The 26,255-nt window shown below is 40.2% G+C and overlaps 2 protein-coding genes across 2 annotated transcripts in view; one reads left to right on the top strand and one right to left on the bottom strand.

Annotated features, from left to right (window-relative positions):
* LOC119024792 (synaptic vesicle glycoprotein 2B-like) overlaps positions 1-4,896 on the top strand; it is a 58,969-nt gene extending 54,073 nt beyond the window's left edge. Inside the window, exon 15 of the mRNA XM_037107908.1 lies at positions 822-4,896. Coding sequence (XP_036963803.1) covers positions 822-1,005 — 184 coding nt within the window. The 3' untranslated portion in view covers positions 1,006-4,896. The remainder of the gene's footprint in view (positions 1-821) is intronic.
* Positions 3,809-25,124, bottom strand: LOC119024784 (aminopeptidase N-like). The gene is made up of 23 exons (XM_037107898.1): positions 24,773-25,124; positions 22,015-22,112; positions 18,912-19,028; positions 18,407-18,593; positions 18,166-18,308; positions 13,598-13,731; positions 12,699-12,825; positions 12,239-12,393; positions 12,038-12,151; positions 11,775-11,918; positions 11,458-11,523; positions 11,262-11,327; positions 9,419-9,591; positions 9,078-9,157; positions 8,751-8,881; positions 8,578-8,633; positions 7,832-7,979; positions 7,560-7,651; positions 6,580-6,690; positions 6,114-6,281; positions 5,496-5,636; positions 5,200-5,281; positions 3,809-5,115 (listed from the first exon to the last, which is right to left on the bottom strand). The coding sequence occupies exons 1-23, from the start codon at positions 24,913-24,915 to the stop codon at positions 4,960-4,962; spliced, it is 2,832 nt and encodes a 943-aa protein (XP_036963793.1). The 5' UTR covers positions 24,916-25,124; the 3' UTR covers positions 3,809-4,959.
* Positions 25,125-26,255: the final 1,131 nt, after the last annotated feature.

Genomic DNA, 26,255 nt, shown 5'->3' with positions numbered 1-26,255 from the left:
TTCACTGCAGTACAAAGCTGAGCGTCTGGGCTGGAGCAGCTCAGCAGCGACTGAGGCTGCGCTGATCGGTGATTATGGTCAGGGAACAGATCAGCTATAGATATGTACTTTATATGACCCCACTTCAAAAAACACAAACTATTCCATTAACTCTCCTCAAAGTTACGTTGCATTCTGGGATCGATACATCTCAGCTGCCGTGACGACTGGGAGCGGAACAAGCTACTGCTGAGGTGAGTTGTTCAAAAACCTTCTTTTTAGCCAACTCTGTGTACACAAACAATGTTGTCAGTGCTTGAGTTCATGTGTAGAGACCCTTTTGATACTACAAATAAGTGGGTCAAGATCATTTTCTCAGTGCAAGGGGCACTATTACAACAGCATCAAAATCAAGAAGAACACTTCATGAAACTTTGCTGGTAGTATCACCAGGGTCTCTCACCAAGGTTGCATTTTGGCGAGAGTTTCACTTTCAATGTCAATATGAACACCGACAGGCTTTCACGACACAGCATCATGCAAAAATGTCACTCAAGTTCAACATTTTAAACCTATTACTAATTATTAGTGTTTTTAATTGGCTTTGCGTTTGGTCTGAGTGCACTGTGATAAAACTGTCAAAGTAGCAGTTTCAAAGATAGGGCTGTTTTGGCTGTTAGGGCTGTTTTGCCCCCTACAGTTTTAGAGGTTCCTTCATATTCTGGCAATTTCTGACAAAATGGACCTTCAGAGAACTTCAAAATACAGGTAATTGAGGAAGTTTCAGTTTTAATAAAGTGGTCTTCTAAAGCCCATGTCTTGTTTATGTCTCTGTCCCTCAGGGCCACAGCATTTGGTGTCCTGAATGCTCTTTGTAAGCTGGCAGCAGTTCTAGGCAGCACTGTCTTCTCCAGCTTTGTAGGCATTACCAAAGCCATTCCCATCCTGCTGTCCTTCGCTGCGCTGGTGTGTGGCGGTCTGGTGGCCCTCAGACTTCCTGACACACGAGAGAAAATCCTTCAGTGAGGTCATGAGTCACACAGGAAGGGAGAAGGAGCACATGTTCATTTATCGTTTATTGTTTCCTGCCACTTTTCAGGCTTTTCAGCAATATCGCTAATAAGCGCAGTGTGTTGAAATTGTGAAAGAAGCCGTTGAAGTTTAGAATCCTCTGAAATTAAAGTTCCCTCTACTTCGTGTTTTACTGTCTTGTTGTCTGCTGTCAATAATCGTCTCAATGTCTTGTGCTCTGACAGACGTCTTTGAGTTCTGGCTTGATCTTAGTCACATGCCAGGACACTGTGCTAGTCTCTATTTAAGCTTTATGCCTCTGAGTAGTCTGACTCACTGGATGCACACTGTTGGTATAAAAATGACATTAGATGTGTCTCAAACATCATTGAGATATTGAAATGTCTTCTTTTAGGTCAATTTTTGCCAAATAAGTAAAAACATACAGGTAGCATATAGCCTTGTCATTTCTTCTTACATCCCATTCCATCATTCCATAGAGAGGCTTGATATCACTGAATACTGCCCCAGTACAACTGTGCACGTTTACCTCTGTCTCTGTCGGACCTGGGGTTTTGGATTGGTATGTTCTCAGAAACAGATGGAAGCTAGATAACACTGTGTATGTTCAGGGTGTAAATGTTGCTCCCTTTCCTTTTTAATCAACATACAGTTATTTTCATCTTCCTCCTCACATTTTTCTTGGAACTAAAATGAATAATGGAATTATTGCACCATCTCGTGGAAGAATCTGTAAATCACTGTCGGTTTGGTCTTACTGTTTGCATGCACACTGCCTTCCTGACACTAAACTTGAGGATGAAAATGCTTGGGAATTGAAAATGATGGTATACTGTCAATTGATGAATGGTGCAGGTGGAGGACAAAAGATTGCAGAGATTTGGAGGGAACATGACGGGGGTAGCTTGGTATAAAGGCATAGGAAACTGCTTGTCAAGTCCAAAAAGCATAAAACTGCTCCTAAAACTACAATGTCATTTTTTGGGATACATATTCTTAATTTGTTGAATACAGAAGATATGATTTGCTAGCCCACAGCTCATGTTGGATATATGCAGTGGTGTGATGTAAGATGGCACTCCAGTTACTTCTGTTCTAAACTACACACACTGAAGCTGAGCAAATTATAGATGTGCGTGCTAGTGGACAGCAGGTTCAGTTTTTGTGTGTACATATGTCTGCCATTTCTAAAATCAACAGCCAGCTGACATTAAGCAATAGATTGCTCTCTGTGCCACTCTGGTCTGTGCACCAGACTGTTGACATTGCTTTTAACATGTGTTGATTTTACTGCAAAAACTAAAATGCACTTGTTTCAGATAATGGTTATAGCAATGTGAAGTCTACTTCCTTCATTTTATGGTCACATGACTTTTATGCTTACCTAGAGACAGAGGTGGCCCATTTTACCCACTGGACTCACTTCTTTCCCTCGTTCTCCCTTACATAATAAAAGGCAGTTTCATAAAAGTGATGATTGTAGGCACCATCCATTCACAGTCATAGCCTTCTTCTCTATGTGTTTCTCACTTTCACCACTTAGGCTTTGCCCTTTCGCTTCATCAACACTCAGTCAGCTACAGTCCTGTACTGCTGTGTAGGTGACTTCGTAGGTGATTTTTTTTTTGCATATTTTGATGTTGGATATATATTTATTACAAATGGTTTTGTGCTGCGACTGGATGTATAAATGACTGCATGTATGTCTAATGTTCCCACATTGTATGTTTCAGTGTGTCTGAACTAATGTGTAAGCGAAACATGGTCTGGGTCTGGACCAGTTTTTATCACATGAAGAAAGAACCAGCAGCACTCAGATAGTCTATATAACAAATGATCACTGGTTTAGTTTACAGCTCCTCTATCACTGGTGAGAAGCTACTGCTTATATTCCAAAAATGCTTTTTGCCTGATGATGTTGCTGAGCAGACTAGGCAGATCTTAATGTCAACCTATGCTGTTGGCTGCTTTGCTTTGATCAAAGTTTGACTGTAATCTTAAAGCCAAAAATGTTCTCTGTGTCTCAATGTCGGTAGATGGGAAACTCCATTTTTCTCCACTGTTGCTTTATTGGCATTATCATCACTATTTTTATGAGATAGGCATTCATTAGCTGTTTCAGTGACATATCTTTGATTACAGAAGAAAAAAACTCATTATCGTTAGTGTGGTGGTGCACAGAAATAAAAAGAATGCAAGAAAAAAACAGTGCAATCACAAGGAGTGTTGATTGTTGTGTCTGACCACTGTTGTGTCTCCTCGAAGGCCCACATGGAAGTTTGTCTTGGAATGATGAGTGCGAGATGTTTTTGGTACCAATGGATATGCTACTTGTGAAATAACCTTTTCAACATCATGTCAGTGCCAACATGTTTCTGCTCCCAACTTGTCAAAAACGACAGCTTGGTCACAAGCCTTAAACCGGTGATATGTAGATATTTGTATTTTGTGCAATTTGGTGAAGGTCTGTACCTAATCTGAGTGCAGTGATCACAATAACTACATGACTTATGTTACTTATGTAAGTTCAGTTACGGCGCGTACACTAATTACGTAATTACAGTGTCACACTTGGAACAGTTGGGCAACTGACCAACCAGGCTGCTGTTGTTGACACGCTGGGAGTGAGAACAGGTCGCCAAAACAGATGGAAATTCAAAATGTCAGCAATTCTGAAATAAAGTAAAACAAAAGTAAAGTGTAACAATATAATTTATAGGTTTCCTTTAATTTTCATAGAAATTCATGCATGCAATATTGTCAATATGATTTCTTACATAAAATGAATTTGCAAATCTTGTAATCTTGTACTTAAGCTGTGGTAAATTGTTTTTTTTTTTTTTTTTGTAACTCTGGTGTTGCCCCTGTGATAATATTATCTGCCACTTTTCACCGCACAACTGTTCCTTATCTTCCATGGTTGAAGACTGATTGTGTCCTCTTGTGAGCCTAACAACCCTTCCAAACAGAGTTGCAGTACTTTGGGCCTAATAATAACAATGAAATGGCTTCTGAACCCTTTTAATTCATGTATTTAATTATTTGGATGCGTGTCTGACATTGCTGTAATGCAGAGATGAAAAGCCATAATGTATTCTTTGTTTGAATATTTTGTATCTTAAATTATGTTCTTCTTTTCATTGGTTCTGTGCAAAATGTATTGTTTGAAATTCATTTCTGTGTATATTTGTGGCTGTGAGAAATCAGACTAATTAAAGGAGTCCATCAATGTGCAGTCTTTCTGATCAAATTCATGTACAGCTGCATTCAGATAGAAAAACAAGAGCTTAAAATCTGATCTTGACCTTGACATGATAACACATTGAAAAAAATGAAATCCAATAAATCAATACTACATTCAATTTGAAAGAGCATCTGGATTAGATGGATTTCTGTTCACCAATCACACATCAAATTACAAACTAATAGTTATTTTATGTTTGGATGTGTGATGCTTGTTAAAGAGAGAAAATGTGTTTTGAGATTGGGCCTTAGTATCAAAGGCCCAGATTCAGTGACATTTGAAAATGAAATCTGTGTTGGAAGAAAAAATACTTTATTGTATCACTTTTGTCCAGCTTCTGCGGGAGGTTGAAGAAAAGGTGCACACAACAACAGCATAAATGACATCACATCCTCGAGTGCCAACTGCAGCTGCCGCATAACCTAAAACAATACAGTGAATGGAGATCAGGAAGAAAGAGCATCCGTAACATCCACTACTTACAAATGATTATAATTCAGGTTCCATCCGACCATATTTACAAATTATCAGGCTTTACCTGACATATTGTTGCATAGTGCTCTTTGTATTTTTTATGGCATGTACTTGATTCTTGGTAGGAGCTCCAGGTTTTTGTTGTATTTATTGGTTTATTGTTCAGAGTTAAAAAGAAGCAACAATTGTCATATGGGAGATGAGTCATAGCTCCCAGGATCTTAGTGAATCTAATGTCCAGTCTGACTGTTGAACCAGTCCCAGATCTCCTGCTTGTTCTGTTGCAGCCATTTGATGTTAGCTCTGGTCCTCTCCAAGGCCTGCTCCACAGCCAGGGTGGCAGTGCCAAACCCTGCTGCTTCATGCTGCTCCACAAACTCCCCCAGCTGCCACAGAAAAACATGACAGAACACTTTAGACAACAGTTTGATGCTAATACCTGAATGAAGAATTGTTTACTGAGGACATACTTGTTGTAGTTCAGCAGGTGTAGAGAACCTTGCCGTCACCCCACTGATCAGAGAGGCAAAATTGAAAGAACTCACACCATATCTGAAAGAAAACACACAACTCAAAAACAAACTAACACTGATTGTGGTTTAGTTTGAACACAACACCCTTTCATATTTCTTAATTATTTCCTTCTTTAAGTCTTTTTTAATTGCTTTTTTTTTTAATTAATCTTCCTTCCTTAATTAATTCCTTCATCTCCTTCCTTAATTTGGTCCTTAACACTACCTATTTATATTGATAGTGTGGTACTCACTGTGTGAACATGTATTCCCACTGTTCCCTGACAAAGTCCCATGCCAGACTCTGTCCCACTCTGTTGCTGGCAACAGCTGTGATGACAGTGGATGCATCCTGCTTACGGATCAGATTTGAGTTTAAGGTGTAAGACAGATACCTGCAAGAACAGAGAAGACAGGTATGTCTGCTTTGCTATCCATTAATAATTGTTCTACATGTATTTCCAGTAGCAACCTCCCATCTATTTTAAACACAGACAAGTCAACTCATTGGTTTTAAATAATTTGGGAATTATTACAAGTGATTTATCTAAGATCATATAAAAACTGTAATTAGTGTATTTCATGGTATGATTGGGAATTCACTCCTGGCTTTCATACTTCTCATAGCACTGAAACCCAATTCACTTAAGTGAACAATGATTAACTGCTATGGCCGCTGTAATTACTATTCTGTCCTATTTGATTTCATTTCTACATTTGACAGTGGCCACTCCATTTGAAATGGTTATTTCAAAAAAGTGGGTTGGCATTATATGACGGTTACATAACAAAATGTAATTGTAAATATTCAGTAACCTGTTAATGACAGCACTTGCAAGCCTTATCTTTGTAAAAGACAGAAGGAAGCATACCTCTCCAACAGCTGTACCTTGGTGGTACAGGCCAGTGCAGACATTAGCTTGCTAGCTTCACTAGCTAGAGTAGCATTCTTGAACTGTGACCAGCCAAACTCCCACTCTGCCTCACCACCTGCTGCAATGGCACTGCAGTACACTGCTGAGCGCAGATTGGGCTCGATCCTGAGGAGAGTGTTGGTGATAACTCACTGATTAACTTACAACTAATGAACACAATGCAATCATTCGCAAATCCTTTTCAAGTACAAAAACATGCTATTTAATGTCCAGACCAATACGCTAAAGTTCAGTTTGAACATCAAATTTCTTGTCTTTGTCCTGTATTTTTTTGAATATAACTTGAATAGGATTGGCATTGCATTTTGTTTTCATTGACACTTTACACAACATTGTAACTTTTTTTTACAATTAAGGGAGAAAAAAAGGGGAAGTGATCAAATGGAATATAAAATAGACTAACAAATTGTGTTGAGGTCTGTCCATCCACTGTTTGAACCATGTGGTGGTCAGGTTCTGACATTCTGTTACTCCAGCCCTGCAGGCCATACGGATGGCATTCACCTGGTTATACCTGCAGGGAGAAACAAACAGTTTCAAGATTCAACAATCAAGATTCAAAGTGTTTGATGATCATTTTTCATTGTACAATGAAAATCTTCCTTTGCGGTTCACAGAATGTGAACAATGTAAACAGAAATATATACCACAAATTATACAGATAAAGCAGTTTTAAAGGCATATTCACAAACACCTACTGGCAGGCCTGGCAGTGGGTGTTTGTGGCTCTAGTCAGTGTGTTGTGTCCATCATAGGCACTAGAGAGCCCTTGTTTGAGCCTTTTTGGCCAACTGAGCGTGTAGAATTGGTGGCAGCTCATCAGTGAGAGAAATCACTCTGACTGGCTGTTCAGGTAAGCAGATCCGTGCATAAAAGAAAAAAGGTTAAGGAAATGAAAGCCTCCCGAGCCTGTCGCGGTACTATCCATGACTTCATCCACTTGTCCGTATTTGTCTCCTCTGCCTCTTCAGTTACTTTTTATCGGACATGTTTTTGAGTGGAAGCAGCTATATTAACAAGAGGGATGTCAAAATGCTGCTTAATTATAACAACGGTACATATCTTGGCTGAGAGGTATTTCCTCTCACCTGGCTCAGAACGTACAAACTGATTGGCTGCCAGCTGCAGCCTTAGTGGTGTGTTCAAATGCAACGATTGGCCGAGACACAAAAGACACACTGGCAGCCTTCAGTACAGTTGGTTTTTTGATGTCTTTTTGATTTGCCAGGGACCTTATACTTTATTTGAAATGGTCTTTATGAATGTTAATGACTGCTGTCATTAAATGTCACTCGGTCAATAATGTCATCATAAAGTTGTCATTGTTTGAGAGGTCTTTGTTATAACAACCTGATATTAACCAAGACACATAATTGCACTCACTGGTCAGTGTGTCTGTCAGGAACATGGACCCAGTCTGATGTCATGTTCTTGAAATGCAGGAAGAGGGGAGTCACCAGCTTCTTTATGTAGTCCTGGGGGTATTACAGAGAGGTGAATAAAGGATGCTGGTTTTCGGTCACCAATGTTTTGCCGCTTAATGACCACCAGGCGGCATGAAGAGGAACATACAGCAAGTGCAGAACTACAATCTTACAATGGCAAAACTCCCAAAAAAATCTTTGTCACTGACAGGCACAGGTAGTGTTTTGTACCTGCATAGGCTGATAGACTTCAGTCCGGTCCAGCATGAGGTAGTAATAGTGCAGGTTATCCAGAGTAGACTGCCAGGGCATGTATTCTGTCTCCAAAGACAGATACGAGGTCGTCCTCAGAGCAAGACTAGTGGACACCAGCTGAGCCCTGCAGAGAGAAGAGATACACATATTTGAGTTTCCATATTGACTGTAGCTCTTTCAAAATGAGGCACTAATGTCCTCCGAGGCAATCGCTAATGGGTTGGAACTTGAATGTTAACTTATGTTTGGGTGACTTCTTAGATCAACGACTCTGCTGTTATGGTTGTTTTGTGAAGAGAACAATCTCAACAAATTATACTTTATAATCTAAAAGAGAGATTACCATGAAAGCTGCTGAGTGCATTCAGGATTTCAAGGGGATTTCATCTAGATGCTAATACAAATATGCCAAATGTTGCTAGTTTGTCATATTTATTTCAAGTTTTAAATGTGTTACTTGCTTCTGAATTTGAGTCTTGTTTACTTGCTGAAACATGACGAAAAGGTCTGCACACTGGTCCTATAGTGATATGGCCAAAGCATGTATGTGAAGACGGCATCTCTGTGTGTATGAATCTGAAGAAGTATATTAGCATATGTCAACATCACTTCTGGATGTGTTAATGAAGTGCACTTTTTTTCATTTTTCACATTTTCACCATCTAAGCATGGAAACTTGATTAAAACCGCATCAAAAAGTCCAAGCAGCTAAACTGACTTACCGGGCCAAATTAAAAGCGTCATCCACAAGCTGGGCTCTGTTTATCACTGGTATCACCTACACAGCAGATTGAACCACAAAGTTTTATTATACGGTCTGCAAACACTGAAAGAAACAAAAAGGAAGAGAAAATTTAAATTGCATCCAAGAAATAGCAAAATCCTGAATGTGTACCTGGTGTTGTGAATTCAGCTGGGCCAGGAGCCTTTCCCAGTTTCCAAGGTCATAGTTTACCCGGTAATATCCAGTCACGTTGATGTTAGCCAGAACCCACAAATCACCACTCCTCATCTCCAAGTTTACCGCTGACAGAGAGAAGTCAGGGCAAAAATAAAGAGCTTTAAAAGGGCTTTATTAATAATTTGACAATAATATACACCTGTTGTGATGTAAAACAATGCAAACCATTCATTTTTCAGTCATTCACAGCATTTTGCAAACTGCTTAGTTAATATTGTACTGGTACTAAATATGACATATTAGTAGCATATTATCAATCACCTTCCCGTTCCATCAGCCACCACATAGCTCTTTGGACCTCACCGTCCTTCATCCACCTAACAGGAATCAGCCACTCATAGCTTGAGGAGAAAATACATAAGAGTTGTGTTAATTGTTTAGGTTAGTTACAATTAAATCAAAGTCAAATCAGTTTTATTTATATAGCCCAAAATCACAAATCACATCTCATGCTGTCTCATCACATCTGTACAGTGTATGACATCCTTGTCTTTGGATTATCTATTCAAGTAAGGGAAATCTCCCCTCTAGCAGGGAAAAAATGATGGCGGTAAGAAGGAAGCAAGGAGGAAGAAAAGGTTAATACTTTTTGTGTTGCATACTTGTAAGGTGATTCAACTGTGACATTGGAATCTGGGTCCAGAAGAAAGTGCCTCTGGGTCACCTTTCCTGTGGGAGTATCAATGGTAACCACAGGGAAGCCCATCTGGAGCACCCACCGGTTCATGATTTCACAAACTGGACGAGGAAGTGAAACATTGTTGGCTTTCACTGCCTGTTGATGAAGAGCAACAGAAAGCATCTATCTAAATATTACTGGCAGTCAAAGATTTTCAATTTAGTTCAGGTCAGAGCAAGAAGTACAAAGAGCAGGAAACTCTGCATAGCAAGGAGTTGGAGACAGATGTTAGTGTTGAACAATGTAGGACTTGCACCCACCAGACCGCCGACCATGTCAGTGCACTGCAAATTGTTCTGTGCTTGCCAAGATTTAAAAACTCAGATTTAGAAATATGAGATTAATTATTTTGTTTTAAAAGTTATTTACTAGCTGAATTCACAGTATATTCTTAAACTGAATATGTTTTTATGCCTCACTTAGTCAGGAATACTTAAAATTACACAATTTACTACTAAACAATTAGATTAGAGAACTTTTTTTTTCACTTAAAAAAACTTGTTTTAAGATCATAAGATAAGATTGTTTTAAGAAGAGACAGAAGATTCAAGGTAAATGACTTTATCACACATAAGGCTTTTGTCATGATCTATGGCTGCAGTGTCTGTGTTGTGTTTTTGTGCTTGTGTTTGTTTGCTTGCAGAGGTGCACTGGAGCGCTGGGCAGAGTTTTGTGCTCACAGGACGGAGATCACACACACGCACCTGCAGCAGGTTGATAATCAGCGGCACTTTAAAGCCCAGATCCTCACGCTACCTGCTGCCAGATGATTTCGTTTACCTCACGCGGTACATGGCTCAGTCGCCAGCGTATGCCAAGACTTACTCTAGTGTTCATGTGTTTTCTAGTGCTTACTCTTACTTCGTCTTCCTTTGTCTTCAGTGACCTCAAGACCTGTCCGTGACTCCACTCCTGTGTGTATGCTCTGATATTTAGGACACGTTTTAAATTTTGGCCGATACCTATTTCAGGATGAGGCAACTTGTTTCAAGTAACAGCATAATCATACTCCACTAATGTTAAGAAATTTCCACTTAAATAAGTGACTTATTTTCTTGTACTTGGTCTTTATTTTGTGTCAATGTGCTAAAATTAAGAATGAAAAAAAAGAAGAAATAGTTACTAATATTCAGTGTATTTGACTTATAACTGTGCTGTAGGAAGACTGATTTCAAGTAATTTGACCTAAAAAACAGCATTTTTTACTTATTTCAAACCTTTGAACATGTATCAGAGCCCACTTATTTCCAGACTAAAACCAGCTTATTTTAAGACTTCTTGTCAAACAAAAATATCTTGCTACATGGACAATTAATTTCCCTAGTATTAAGTCATTTTCTCCTCAAATTTAGTGTTTATTTCTTGTATTTAGGTCAACCTTTTTTGCAGTGTGGTGAGTTTTTTAACTTTGTCGTGAAATGCAGTCATGGACATCATGTAACATATGTACATTGGTAACTGAAGTTATACAACTAATATATTAAGCCAAATCCCAGGGTATTCCTGAACCTAACCAAACTGTGATTGTTGGCCTCAGGCCAGTGTGCCAGTCACTGGTACACTGCAGCAGTCAGGGTGTTTTGAGAACAGTGACTGTTGCCTGTTCACTTGTCTAGGTATGAGGATGTGTTGTGTATTATGTACTTGAATATGTCAAAAACAACAAATGTTTTCCCAAATCAACACAAGTCAGGCAGCTGTGAACTGATGCAAAAAAGCTTAACCTGGGACATTTTTTGAAAAAAAAAAAAAAGGTCAAATCTTACCATTTGTAGATGGTGCCACAAGTCATTCCCTACTGTGTTACTGTAGGCAAAGTGATTGAGATAGCTCTGTAGACAAGAGAAAGACAGGATTTCAACATCCTGTCAGAATGATCTTTTACCTGTGGCTGATTGATGGTGATAGAGAAATTCATTTTAACTGCACACCAGAATGTACATGTTATGTTAACAGACATACATTGAGTCCCTGGACAAAGACAGGCTCTGAGAGGAAATCAGACAGCATCCTCAACACTGCTGCACCCTGAGGAGCCACAGACATACACACACACAGAGGCAAGGATCAATCTATAAATATATCTGTTTAAAATAACATTTTCTGTTGAACAGCACAACATTAGAACAATGTTTACAACACAATGAACAGTAGTTAAACAACCACTCAGAATGCGGAATTTTCTGGTTTTAAGTACATTTTCTGGCGTCAGCTGCACACTGTGGCAATGTTTATGCAGTAATGTTTTATAAAAGAAGATATTGCTGGTGTCTGTGTACCTTGCTGTATGAAATGGTATCAAACTGCTCAGTGATCCTGTCAGGTAGGATGATACTGTCCTCTTTAGAGGACAGGGGATGAGAGGAGGTCAAAGCATCGACTGCAAACACCCGGTGGATGTCATCAAGCACTATCAAGTCTTTCTGGACCAAACAGAAAGACAGAAGAGTTAACATGATGTGCAAAGGTGGTGACAGAAATGTATATATTGTATTGACAGGAGAACAGCAAGTGTCAAGTCCACAGGCATAGAACATCTCACCACGTTCCAGTCAGGCTCAGCATAGTTGGCTCCCAGGTAAGACACATATGTGGCAAAGCCCTCATTCAGCCAGACCTCATTCCACCACTGCAGAGTCACCAGGTTTCCAAACCACTACGTCATGGATGACATCACTCAATTTGTTGTTGAATAATGAGTTAACACATTACACAGTAAAACAATTACAATAAATCTGTTCACCATGTGTGCCAGTTCATGAGCGATGATGGTGGCAGTAGTCTCTTTGTTTCCATTGGAGGAGGTCACAGGGTCGTAGAGGAGGTTGGTTTCTCTGTATGTAACCAAACCCCAGTTCTCCATTGCACCAAAATAGAAGTCTGGCAGAGCAATTTGATCTGTGAGGCAGAGAGCAGGTGTAATACAGCCGAAAGGAACTCCCCTTGAAGTCATGCTGATACACCATAAACCATAACTTGGGAAATGCATTTCATCCACTGTAAAATTACAAAAGCATTTCCATGCTCCCCCGTTGTTTTATCAAGCCAAGGGAAAGGAAAGTGAACAGTACTCTGGTGTACAGGAATGGTAGCAGTAATCTCAATGATGTATATCTAGAAAGAAGATGATGATGAAAATACCAAAAACAGCCACTTCTGAGTTGGACATTTTCTTTTCCAAATTACTTTTGAGACAGGCTCACCTGACTTGCTGAGGGGGTAGGAGATGTTATAGTACAACTGGAAGAAGTTCAGTATGGGTCCAGTCACACTGAGGGCGTAGTCTCCTTGTCCCTGATCAATGGCCGCCCTGCGAGCCCAGATACGGATCTGAACACACAACAGCAAACTCTCTATGTTTATGCGAAAAAGTTTGAAGACTAGAGTAAAGATATTTTTGTACACTTGCATTAATGGTCAGATTATGGTTATCAGTTTAGAGAGTGTAATTTATGAGTATGAACTTGGTTGAACCTTGACCTTGACCTCCAAATGTAAAAATCTTTTGTAATAATAACCAAATGATCTATCATTTAATAGTGTAAGAGTCATGGGTGTGAAGTATTCCTCCAGCATTGTCCTTCGACCACTCTACTAACTTGTTCCGATACTTATACAGAATAGTATGCTGGCCAGCAGGGTCAGCAAATCACTACAGCAAGTCAGAAAACCTAATGGCAAGCTAGAAAACACTATCAAAAATTCCAAAAACCAGAAAACACATCAGAATTTTGTCAAATGGAAAGGGCGGGACTTGTACTTGCTGAATCTGATTGGGCAGATCAGTGTCAATAACAGTGAGAATGTGTGGAAGTCCACGCTGACCAGAAATCATACAAAAGAAGAAGACACTGTTGCGTTTTCTGACTTGCCATTGTGCTTATCCAGAGGTTAGCATAGCTCTTAAGAGTTACAACAGTGACGGCTCTGCTCCAGCAATTAAAGCTCTGTTTGGCAGAAACACATGGTTGTAACACCCACTACCTTTTATGAAGGGAAGCTATCTAACTCTCATTCCAGCATCACTGAGGCCCTTGATCAATTTGGGAATCACTTTATTAGTGTAATAAAATGGATTTCTGGTAAGGTGATGGTCAGTTACCAGAGTGTCTCCTTGTGCACTGATGTGTGTGTAGTCAGAGATGACAATGGCCAATAAATAGGTTGACATTTTCTTGGTTGGCTCAAACTTGGTTTGTATCACAGCTACTCCATCAATAGTGGTGTTCACAGTATCTGAAAAGACACAAACACACAGAGTTTCACACATTTCTCTGACTCTGCTAGTGTATAAAGACCCTAATGTATTTGCTTGTATTATGACACTGACTACAGGGGTATATGCATGTAAAAGTTAATTCTATTGACTATTGCAACTGTCTGTTCTAACATGACAGGTTTGTTTTTAATATCGTTGAACACACATGCAATAGAATAGAGAAAGAGCTTGGATACTATGTAGAGTTGGCAGCAGAGGAAGAGGAATGTGGCAAATCCGTTTTGTCTCTGTTACATGCATACAGTATAAGAAAGCAGAAAGACTTCTGCCTCCTCAATGAATGACAGTGGGTTAGAAGACAATTAGGTGACTGGAGCAAGAATGGTTAAGATGATGCTGGACAGAAGTACATGGTGTGTTACTTGTGAGGATGAAGTAGCTGAAGAGGTTGGGTGGTTTGGTGAATTGAGAAGTATGCTGCCGATGGCTGGATGGATCCATGCTACCTGACAGGCTGTTCAATTGGCTCAACATGTTGCATGTCCTTGACTAATAGTGTTTGGCAGAAGTTCATGTATAGTTGGTTGGGGTTGTAGCTGCAGCATATTGTCCTACAGTGTGTGGCTCATTTAGCATTTAGCATAGTATGCTGTTAGCTTGCTAACAAGTTTAGCAGGTTGCTTGGTTCATTTGTTGGCCCAATAGGCATGCTAGTTAGCATTAGTATTACTCTCTCTCCTTGTGGTAGCTCTCAGTCTCAAAATGGCTGCTGGGTGGTGGCTTGAGCAGAATTGCTGCCAGTGTGGCAGCATGCTGACTTGGTGCCAAGTGGAGTTTGGAAGGGAAATTCTCCTTTTTTGAGGTAAAGAAATTACACTTTTTTCAAAGGTGTTCTTTCATTTTTTTTTCTTCAGAAAAGTCCACAATGACCAAGGACTTACATGGAGAAACAGGTGCCTCTCATGGGCCCTCACACTCAATGTTCAACTCACTACCACAAAGGAATTATGTGAGCAACCTTGGTTTCACAATAGAGCAAATGATTCACAACTCCATACTCACTAAGTGAGTCTACTTGAGACTCCTGCTGGCAATTCAACAAAATTATGAATGCAACACTCCTTGTACTGCTCATACAAGTTGAGGTTAGAAATGCAATATTTTTTATGCACCCTAAATTTTGTAATGTACCAAATTATATTCCTAAAGCCACTATAAAACCTAGCCCTGTGCTGAACTACTGGTGGTAGTCTCCTGGTGTTGACCAATCAAATAGAAGGGGGATGAGCAGATAATGTTTGTGTCTGAGTACTTAGAGCTGTATAACATGGTACTAGCCTCATATAATGACAACCATAAGAAAAATGGTTCCCCTAAACTATGGCTGGTTGGTTAAAATGCACAAAAATCTTTGGTAAGGTCAGTTATCTTGCTAAAGTATGCAGCTTTTTGTGCTTTGGTGTGTGTACACTACAGGACTTTCAAATTCATGTCACGTTTTTTCTGCAAATATAATTACATATAATTAGATTGATGTAAAAAATATCTGGTTGTCATGACTTTCACAGAAGCACCTCCCTGTCATCTCAGCTTCATACAGCAGCAGCAGGCGCTTTTCAAAAGTGACTTTTCTGCCTGTGGGTAGGTGTTTGTCAGGGAGGTTACTGCACCGTGTCTATTTCCATCCAAAAGCATAGCGTTTTTAAAGCTAGGGTCTGCAATCCTGGAGGGCTAGCAAGCAAGCTAGCAAGGTTTGAAAGTGGCACCTCCTCTAAGTCCCCCCCATCCTGTCAGTGCTCTGTCCAAAGCCACGCCCCCACAAACTTGAACGCGCATCTGGCAGTGGGACTCAGTAGTAAAGTGCCGAAATAACAAACAACATCCGGTCACTTTTCAAAATAAGACACTCCGTGTTGACACCTGGACACCTCCTGAGGCCAGCTGTCTACAGTACTGCGCCGTGGCGGACTCAAACCGCAACCGGTGGGGACTGTGCGAAGGCGGAGCAAAACCGGATCGGAGCCGCAACGCAGCAGACCGTATCCAGTGAAAACTGGGCCGAATCATTAGCCATTCGCATGGCTAAAAACACACAAAGAAGCTAACGTTAGCATTGCGCTAATATGAGCTACAAATGTCGCCAAGTTGGCAAACATTACATATTTAATGAAAATAACAAATGCCCCTGAAACAAAACAAATAATTACCTGCCCAACAGAAAGAGAGCAACTACTGCATCACTTTTCAGGCCCTTCACATGCCCCAGTTGTCTCCACCACTCAAACGCCGCACTGATGTTGACTTGGGTCTGACTTCTTTCTTTATCCAGAGCCTATTTCGTTGCAGCCATTTCTGCCTCAGGCTTTCCTTTCCTTGCCTTTTTCACAGGGTGAGCTGTTAAAAGTAACGCTGGCTACATTTTCTCTGCCATTGTAACCAAATGAACGTCTTCTCCTGCAACTCCTATTTCTGCAGAGGAGTGTGCTGTGTTTCCAGCATCAGTGAATCTTAACTTGGGCATGGGCGGAGGAGGGAGGGACAGAGGGGGGCGCAGGCAGAACGAGACATGAGGGCATCTGACCAATCCCTGCTATTCGGTCTGAATAGCAGGGATTGGTCAGCTTTTTCTCAGTCCTGCAGCTGCCACAGAGGTCTGATTATTTTCGTTCCTTTTTCTGAATACATAATGTATTGACTACTCTCAGGACAGCAGGACCATTTCACCCAGTATAACAAAATGTGTTTCTGAACAACATTATAGTCCCTAGCTTTAAAACACTGCTACCGCTGAGGCTGCAATGACCAGCATGTGCTTCGGTTAACATCATAGTGTTGGTGCAACCAACTGTGTATATGTATATAATAAGTTTACTTCTCAGACACTACACAGAGTATTAGTTACTTTTTACCGCTTATGTTCAATGCATTATCAATAGCAGGTATTCAGTCGAAGAGGGTTCTGTTTTCTCCAAATTCTCAGATAATTATACCCAACTGGTGCAGTGGTCACGGTCACTCTTCCAACACTTTTTTTTTTTTTTGTTTTTTGTTTTTTGTCAATATGTCAGGGTTTCATCTGCCTATTTGTGATCAGAAAGCCTTTTTGGCCCAAAAATGCAGATGAAAGGTTTAGCTATTAATTCAAAGCTACAGTGAAAGTACCCAAAAAATGTCCTCTCTGATTATCATAGGCAAAACATCCCCTTTTACATTTTATATATAGAGCTCTATATAATTTTGTTTGCTGGCAAGCACTTAACAGACAGAATATCGAGGATATTTACGTCGACTGGATTGGCGTGACCGGGGCCCCACCCTGGAGCCAGGCCTGGGGTTGGGGTTCGCAGGCGAGCGCCTGGTGGCTGGGTCGGATGCAGCCCGAAGGAGTGACATGGGCCCACCCTCCAGTGAGCTCACCACTTGCAGGAGGGTTCAGAAGGGGCAGGTGGTGTGTGATTTGGGTGGCGGTCGTGGGCGGGGGCCCCGGCGACCCAATCCCCAGACAGTGACTCTAGCCATGGGGACATGTAATTTCACCTTGCTGGGGGGGAAAGAGCCTGAGCTGGTGCGAGAGGTTGAGCGGTACCGGCTAGAGATACTCAGGCTTGCCTCCACGCACAGTCTGGGCTCCTCTTCTATTCTGGAGTTGCCCGCAGTGAGAGGCGGCGAGCTGGTGTGGGCTTGCTTATAGCTCCTCAGCTCAGCCACCGTGTATTGGAGTTTACCCCAGTGAACGAGAGGGTCATTTCCCTGCGCCTTTGGGTCAGGGATCGGTCTCTCGCTGTTGTCTCGGCATATGGGCTGAACAGTAGTGCAGAGAACCTGGCCTTCTTGGAGTCCCTGGGAGGGGTACTGGAGAGTGCTCCAACTGGGGACTCCGTTGTTCTACTGGGGGACTTCAACTCTCCCGTGGGCAGCGACAGTGTTACCTGGATGGGTGTGATTGGGAGGGCCGGAGGTCAATGATCAACTTTGTGGTCGTGTCATCTGACCTCCGGTCAATTTCCTTGGACACTCGGGAAGACAAGGGCTGAGCTGTCAACTGATCACCACCTGGTGGTGAGTCGGATCCGTTGGCAGGGGAGGAAGCTGGACAGACCTGGCAGACCCAAACGTATTGTGAGGGTCTGCTGGGAACGTCTGACAGAACCCTCTGTCAGGGAGGTCTTTAACTCCCACCTCCGGGAGAGCTTGGACCAGATCCCGAGGGAGGCTGGGGACATTGAGTCTGAATGGACCATGTTCTCCACTTCATCCACTGAAGTGTGATGATGTTGGATGTTCTTGAGTCCAGCAATTTGGAAATACTGGATTGATAGGAAAGTGCCATCACAGCCTTGAATAAATTCTGCCTATTGGTTACACAGGTCTGATTGCATACAAGATAATAACATGGATTTATGCTAATAGAACCTTTTTTTCTTTCTTTGACACATGTAGACAACACTGACCTGTTTCTATGCCATTGGACAAGGCTACAGTTCCTGGGGGATGGATAAGAGTCATATAGAAAACAGCTTTTATAGCTGGCTCATCAAAACAAGGGAAGGTCTTTCTGGCATGAGTTGGATGCATCTGAGAGGTGGCAACTATCCTGAGAATGCACAACATACAAATTATTTAGAATTCAATATTCATTCACAAATACAAATGTTGATATAGATATAGAGGGCCAGTGAAAAGGGATCTTACTTTCGGACTCCGTCTTCTTCATATTCACTTCTGTAGAAGCCTGCTAAGTCATCAGCTAGTTCACCAGTGAACTCAGTGTACAGCAGGTACCTCTGTCCTTGAGTTAATTTACCATACAGCTGGATGACCAGATATTGGGTCTTAAGTTGCAGCCAGGTGGACTTAATGTTAGGAGCAGATCCACCATCTGAGGAAGGAAGTGATGTAGAAATATTATGCCATATATATATATATATATATATATATATATATATATATATATATATATATATATATATATATATATATATATATATATATATATATATATATATGTCAACAGATTTTTAATGTTTAAAACTCTAATTCTGTTCCAAGATCATCAATGTTGCGATGACATAAAAAGAAGGGGGGAAAAGATATGAGGCAGAATTAGTACTATTAACTATTTATTTCTATAAGCCATTAAACGTTGAAAATGATGGAAAAATAATTTTACAATTGTGTTCCCAATTGTGTACTGTACCTGGAGCACTGAGCCTGACAATGTGTGTGTTGTCCAGTGTAGTGTAGTTGAGTTTGTTGGAATGGATCAGGATCAAATCAGTCTCTCTCACACACTCAAACTCAACAGTGGATTGCCCTGATGAATTCATGGAAACAACAGACATTATTTCTAGATGCATCTTTGGAGCATATACAAAACTAGAAGGTGAACAAAGAGGCTGACATAAACAATACATGATATGTAGTTGTAGTATAGTGCAGAAATCCAGAAATTGATACAGATACAGTAAGTACAGACATAAATGAATGTAGATTTTTGGACACTTGATCTATGTCCAGATTCATTCAACAACATGTATTCATTTGTTCAATTATGCATTTAATTTCTGAATTTCTGTAGTTATATCAGTATTTATGTACACATTAATAGCATTTCTTATCAAAGTATTTATATAATATTTGTTTTCTTCTTTATTGATTTAACTGAATTTGATTTATTTGTATCAGAGATGTTTTCATTAAAAAAGGCAGGAATAAAGCAAATCTAGGTTAAGTAAAGTTAGATTCTTGAAGACTTTGCTGTTCTATTCATGTTCAGTTAATATCTGTGAAGTCACTTTCCATTGCCGAATGAGGTAACACAATGATGATTGAGCCTTTGGCCCTTTTGGAGAAAGCCCTTCCTATGCTGTAATACCACAGATGTACACTCAGTGGCGGTGGCAACTTTCCTGGAAAAAATCTCAGTTAGTGACATGTTCAACCAGCAGTGGTTGGTCGGCTAGAGAGGGTAGGTGGTTTGCATCATAATGACTGGAATGACTTGGTGGGTCAGGGATTAGTCAGTCCCTGACCCCTTGTAACACCGTGATTTAAAAGGTTTCCCACTAGAGACCACAATGAAGCAACATCTCTCTTTAAAAAAATAATAAAGAAAGAGTTGTTGTTGTATGTGGTATGTTGAAAGAAAAGAACCAGCACAGTTAGGCAAACCCAAGACATTCATGGCAGCAGTGTTTCTTTCCCCGTGCCATGGGTTGCTGTTTCTGTCAGTCATGGCTGTTGCTATACACAGTTTTCTTAGCTTAACTCCCTTGGCTAGTTGGTCAATGTTAATGTATGCATATGAGGCAGAACAAAGCTAAGTTATGGCCTTGTGATGCAGAGATGAGGAAGCTTGTAAACCTGCCACAGGGATGTTTGCCCTGACAGGGGATGGCAGCAGTGGGAAACAGCGACGTCTACAGTGGTGAGCTAATACACAACTGCTGCCTTACGACAACAGTGAGGGGGCATCCTGCCTCAAATTCATGAACAATGATGTCATTGTCTATCACAATGTTTCACTTTAGACATCGATATATGCCAATTCAACAGACATCACTAGTATGTACATCATGTCACTTTTATAGCAACCATTTTTTTTTCAGTAAGTGTTATAATTACTGTCTCAGAAGACATCATTCCCTTCATGCTTTCATGTGGTGCATGACCTGAGCTATAAATAGGCCTAAATGTTCCTGTCCAAAAAATTAACATTGACGAGACATCAACAACATTGAATAGAAAAAGTTGGAAATCCTATTGATTGGTTTTGTAAAATATGATAAAATATTACTCAGAATATTATCCAACTGCACAGATCACAGAAACCTCTTGCCTTTTCACCCATTTACACACACATACACACACACACACACACATTCAAACACTGATGGCAGAGGCTGCCATGCAACAGGAGAAATACAGTGCTCTCAAAGCGTCCCATAATATTTCTCTGCTCAGCCATTAACACATTCAGTGGAACAGACATTGGGCTGCGGGAGAAATCTGGGGTTAAGTGCCTTGCCCAAGGAGTCTTGGGCCAGAGTTGGGATTGAATGATGACTCTCCAGTTAGTGGACAACCAACTCTACCTTCTGAGCAACAGGCAACCTATTGAATGGCAACAGAGATTTTCATTGCAGCTGTTTTTAAATCAGCTCTTTACACAAGTAACACAGCAATTTGTTGGTCGTTATACAACATAAGGTTGCATTAGAAGTTAATGAAGTTATGCATTTAACCCTAACACGACCTTTTTTGAAGCCTTTTCCTACAAAGTATAGTGCCTTACCAATACAGAGAAGCACACACACACACACACACACACACACACACACACACACACACACACACACACACACACACACACTCATTAGCCCTTTTCACACAGAATTGCCAGATTCTCACCGCAGCAGCAGTTCGCAATTTCTCTGCCATTGTTTGTTCATACAGAGCCAAGCAGCTCTGGTGTTAAGACGAACAGCTGTGTAATTCACACGGGGTGCAGCAGATTCTAGGCGTGACTGTACACGTCATGATGATGATGATATGTATTTTTTTTTTTTAGGTGTCCTCCTTTTCATCTAAACATGTACCTGCTGACTGTTTATAATCATATGGATGCTTTCAACATGTGTAGTGATTGAGATCCTGACCCACCAAACATCCTGTAAAGTGACGAAATTATTTTTTGCTCTAAATTACATAATTACATAATCACCATCAGTAAACTGGACCTTGTCTGACTCTGTCACTTGCGGGGAGGGGGGGGTTCTGGGGGAAAGTTCACTGAAGTCCCGGACAGGATGATCGTGGTAATTTTTTTTTCAGCCCAGACACTCGGGCAGAAATGAGATGAAGAATTGGTAGGCCAGGTGGGGGGACAGATACTTCATGTAACTGTGGTTATAACAGTTACAATTAGTATGTTACTTTTGTTTGGTCCTGTGATGTTGCTTTGTGGGAAATTTCTCTTTTTTTTGTGATGAGTGAATGATCTGTTTAATTATCAGACTGTGAACACCATCAGATCAACAGGTTTGCCAACACTGAGCCTCTGATACTACCTCCAGAGGTGTATCAGCGCCAGAGTGAAATTTTACCCCTCACTGCATGAGACTTTTACACAGAGGGGGATGCTGTGGATTGGTGCATGATCCCAGCACTCTAAGGGCAGTGTGAAGGGGGCTACAGTAATGTCCAATGCAGCACATAAACAGTCTAGTTTCTCCACCAACAGCAACCTTATCAATGCAGTGACAAGACATGTGATGGACATAAGAAGCCCTGTTAATCACCTGTGAAAATGTAGAGTCCAGTGTTTGGTTGAGGGCTTAGACGTGGCCACAGGGTGATGTTGTAGTAGTCAGGGACTAAATCAGTGGAGAGACGATAGCTGGGGGAAAACACAAAGATCACTGAGTGAAATGAAAAGATGTGTTGATGTCTACTTTGTCATTTCAGGCTGATCTTCCTATCCATAAAATAATACTAATGATGAAAGTGAATTACAAGTCTGGATAGTCTCATATTGCACACATAGAACAACAGGGTTAACTTGAGTCAGAGCATTCCAGAGATAAATCAAAGAAACACTTCACAAACCGCTTCATGATGCTGCATTATTCACAGTATTTAAGAAATCCCACCATACCAGTATAGTAAAGTTTAAATACAATGTAGCATGATGACTTAGTATTGATTAATAGCTCTCTATTGCTAGTCACTAGCATGTATGCCTTTATTCATATTTTAAAAAAAAAAAGTCACTCCACAAGTTCTCCAACCTCAATAACAAACGAGGGCTGCAGACAGGTATCAATGGGGCTAAGCTAGGTGTGCACATTGGACCCAGTAGTCTATGGAGGCAACATAAGTCTGACCAACAGGTCTACAGTTGTGATGCAATTCAGAGGTCGAGAGCAGATTATTGTGTCATCAGTTTAAAACACAAGCTCAAACTGCTTCTGCAGTTGGAGAATGCGAGCAGAGGTAAGAGATGGATTTAGTTTGCTAGTTGCGATTTAGGATAGGGAAACACTCCTCTGCAGGTGCACTTCACATCTGGGTCAGGGATGTGGACGTCAGTCAGATTTGTGCCATCAGGTAGAAAGTCAGAGAAGTTCAGCTTGAAAGTTTTGGTAATAATGCAGGGGTAGAGCAGCTCTACTAATTAATTTATATTAATGTACTTCCTATATATAATTATATATCCTTTATGTATCTATCCATATAAAAGTGCTAAACTGTCATAGTGTACTTTGAGGAGGAAAACACAAAATGCAAAACTAGCTTTTACGCAATATGTTGGTTTAACATTTAATATAACTGTACACATGCACTGTTCTGCAGGTGAAAAGTTCCTTTAAAACAGCTGTCACCCTGGACTCCAGTCTACTGTGTAGTTCATAGCTTTAACTCAATCACAAGACTGTTCTACAATTAGTACAATATATTTTAGTTCTTTTTACTGATATGATAAACTGTTATGCAAAGTGTTTGTTCTAATTTTCAATTATTTCATATAAAAGGCTGGAGACGAAGGAAAACCGATTGAGATGGCAAACTTAAGTGCTGTTTAGATTGGACATAGCTGTCTTGTAAAGTGTACTTTTCTCAGTCATAGTGGGCTTGTTAGTTAGTGGAATGTAACTTAGTACATTTACCCAGGTGCCTTAGTTAAGTATAAATTGAGGTATGTATTCTTTACTAACGTATTTCTTTAGTGTGACTCCACTACATCTCAGAGGCAGATACTGTACTTTTATTTGACCATATTTGTTGGACAGCTTTGATTATTTGTTATTTTTCAGATTGTAATTTCTTCACCACCTTTGCTGTCTGGTGAAATGTCGCGTGAAAATTTAAATGTGAATGTTTTCTGGTAAAGCTTATTAAACTATATAAAGACCCTCTTGGATGAGCTGGACATTGCATCATCACAAAACAAAACACAGGTTTCTTTTTCTGAACCCATCAAAAGACTTTTGTGGAACTGTTGGTTCTCACAGGACAGCCATGCTAAAAACAATGATGATCTCACTGAATATGATGCGCTGCTTTTGATCAAATTAGCCAACGGTATGCACAGTTTTTGAATAGAGCTCATCTGATCTACAGCAGTAAAATGACACATAAACATTAATGCAGCAGGAATATTAATCTGATAATAATCTAATCACAGTAACACTGAGAGGAACGACTTCACTGCATTAATGCAGCAGTAATACCTGCACCTACACCACCATCCAGTTACCTGTTAAAATGGTAACTGGATGATGGTAACCTACATGTTAAAAACATGAAACCAGAATTGTCCCCTTTTTCATTTTATACATTGTAACATTGTGTATTTTTTATGAGATACCAACAGCTAAACTGAAAATGTCAACTTCTGCTTTAACACTTTATGTCACTTTAGGCCATATGTAATTAAGTACGCTGATCTGACATGACATGTCAAAGGCCTATGCATAATTCGAGCTGCATAAACAGTCAAACATGTCCATAAACAGTACCTCTCTATAACGTGTACACTAAAACCTGAACTTGAGATCACACCACATTTGCTTATCAAATATTTGCACCTGATAGCTTTACTGAGTGCACCTACAGTTTTTTGTTTTTAATTCACCCAAGTTTTTTAGTTTGGGTTATAGTTCAATGGTAACACCCTTAGCCACATTCACTGACTTAAAAAATAAGAAATTAGCCATAAAGTCTTCGTGTCATTCAGCTGTTATCTTGTTTGGAAGGTCTCACTTCTCGTCATCTAATGTGTAGTAATGTGTAGAAACAGTGATGCCAGTAACACAAAGCTTGTAGGGTAGCTGAGGTTCAGCCAGTTTAGCTTTCATTTAACAGTTAGCACCAACTAGGATTAAAATAAACCAGCTGGTCAGATTTACTTATTCAAGTTTGTTATAGTCATGTTGTTTGGGATCTTTCACCATCATATGACGCACAGTGGATCAGTGTATTGGCCTGCCCTGTGACTTTAAGTCAATTTTGTACCGTGTATCCTGTATAACAGAAGTGTCAAACTTTTTGTCCTACCTTTCCCAAGGAGCTGTGACATCATCACCATCATCTCCCCCTGTAAGGGCAATAGTCCATAACGTGATAATGGTTGCCACAGAGACCAGGGCTAAGACCACGGTCAGAATGCATATCTTTCTAACTTGACAGGTTTTCCTCATGGCAACAAACAGCGTACAGTCCCACAGATCGATACCAAGTGATCACTGGGAGAAACGATTAAAACCACTGCTTCACTGCTCTAATGCAAATGCTCTAATAAAGGTCCTTATAAAAACTGCGTGCGTGGGTTCACAGTGTGAGATCCCATGCAGAGTGACAAAAACATGTGTTTAACTGCCCCAACATTTAACTGCCCCATCAGCAGCACCACCAACTCTCATCTGCAATAATCCAGTCTTTAACTGGGGTAAATGGATGATGTATTACAACAGAACAGCTCTCTTGGCAATGGAAGAACTGGAATATGTTGATAAGCAGCCACTCAGAAGTGATAAGACTGATGAATTATCTACTATGTTTCAGTGGATGTCCACATGTCAGTCATAAAATACTTGTGTCCGCTGGGAATTCACACGTGTATGATGTAAAAATATTATTGCCTTTGTCTCATTTTGTTCAAAGGTCAAAGTTTCACATGTGTTTAACTGATTGTCAGTGGTTCCAGAAGATAACAGCGCACACTGTTAGGTCTTTTAGACTGTGATATATTCAAGATGGAAACTCAAAAATAACTTTTTTTCTTATTGTGTTTCCTAAAAGTTCTCTTCCTAAAAGTAATATCCTTACGTTTTTACTGTCTTTACATTTTCATTGCAAAACGTGTCATAACGTTGAGACAGCCATATTCATCCACCTATAGCCTGAGGGAATCATTTTTGGAATCCAAAAACATTAGTTGGCACAAAGTAGCCTCCTTGGTCCAGTTCACTAATGTTTAATGTTTAAGCAATTCATTCAAAAATAAGTAAACATTTTGTTCAGTGCTCCATTCATATATCATTTTAAATAAGATTAAGATTAAGATTAAGCTTTATTTATTAAATACTGGGAGGACAGCTCCAGCCATGTACTAAAAACATGTGTCAGTCGACATTATTACTGACACCAACACCTTTATTGGCTGTATATCAAATAACAATGAGAGTTCATATCATGAGGAAATCATTGATTTTAGAAACAATGAAGCAAAAATGCACCTCCCTGTCTACATCAATAGAGCAGCGGTGGAGCAGGTTAACAGTATTAGGTTCCTGGGAATTAACATAATTATCACTCGGAACATTCTTGGTCATCACACATCAACATCCTGGTTAAGCCTCTGCTCCTTGAGGAAACTTCGGAATGCTAAATTCCTGTGACAAGTTCAACTTTTAAAGAAGAGCAATAGAAAGCGGCCCAAGACAGGAAGGTTTGACAGTGGGTGATTAAAACTGCCCAGAACATCACAGGTACTATCTCCAGAGAATCAGTGAAGTGAGATGTCTGCACAGACCCCAAA

This window comes from Acanthopagrus latus, chromosome 8 (genome assembly GCF_904848185.1).
Source record: "Acanthopagrus latus isolate v.2019 chromosome 8, fAcaLat1.1, whole genome shotgun sequence".
Taxonomy (NCBI): Eukaryota; Metazoa; Chordata; class Actinopteri; order Spariformes; family Sparidae; genus Acanthopagrus; species Acanthopagrus latus.
Note: the sequence above shows the minus strand (reverse complement) of the source record. Positions and strands in the feature narration are given on the sequence as shown.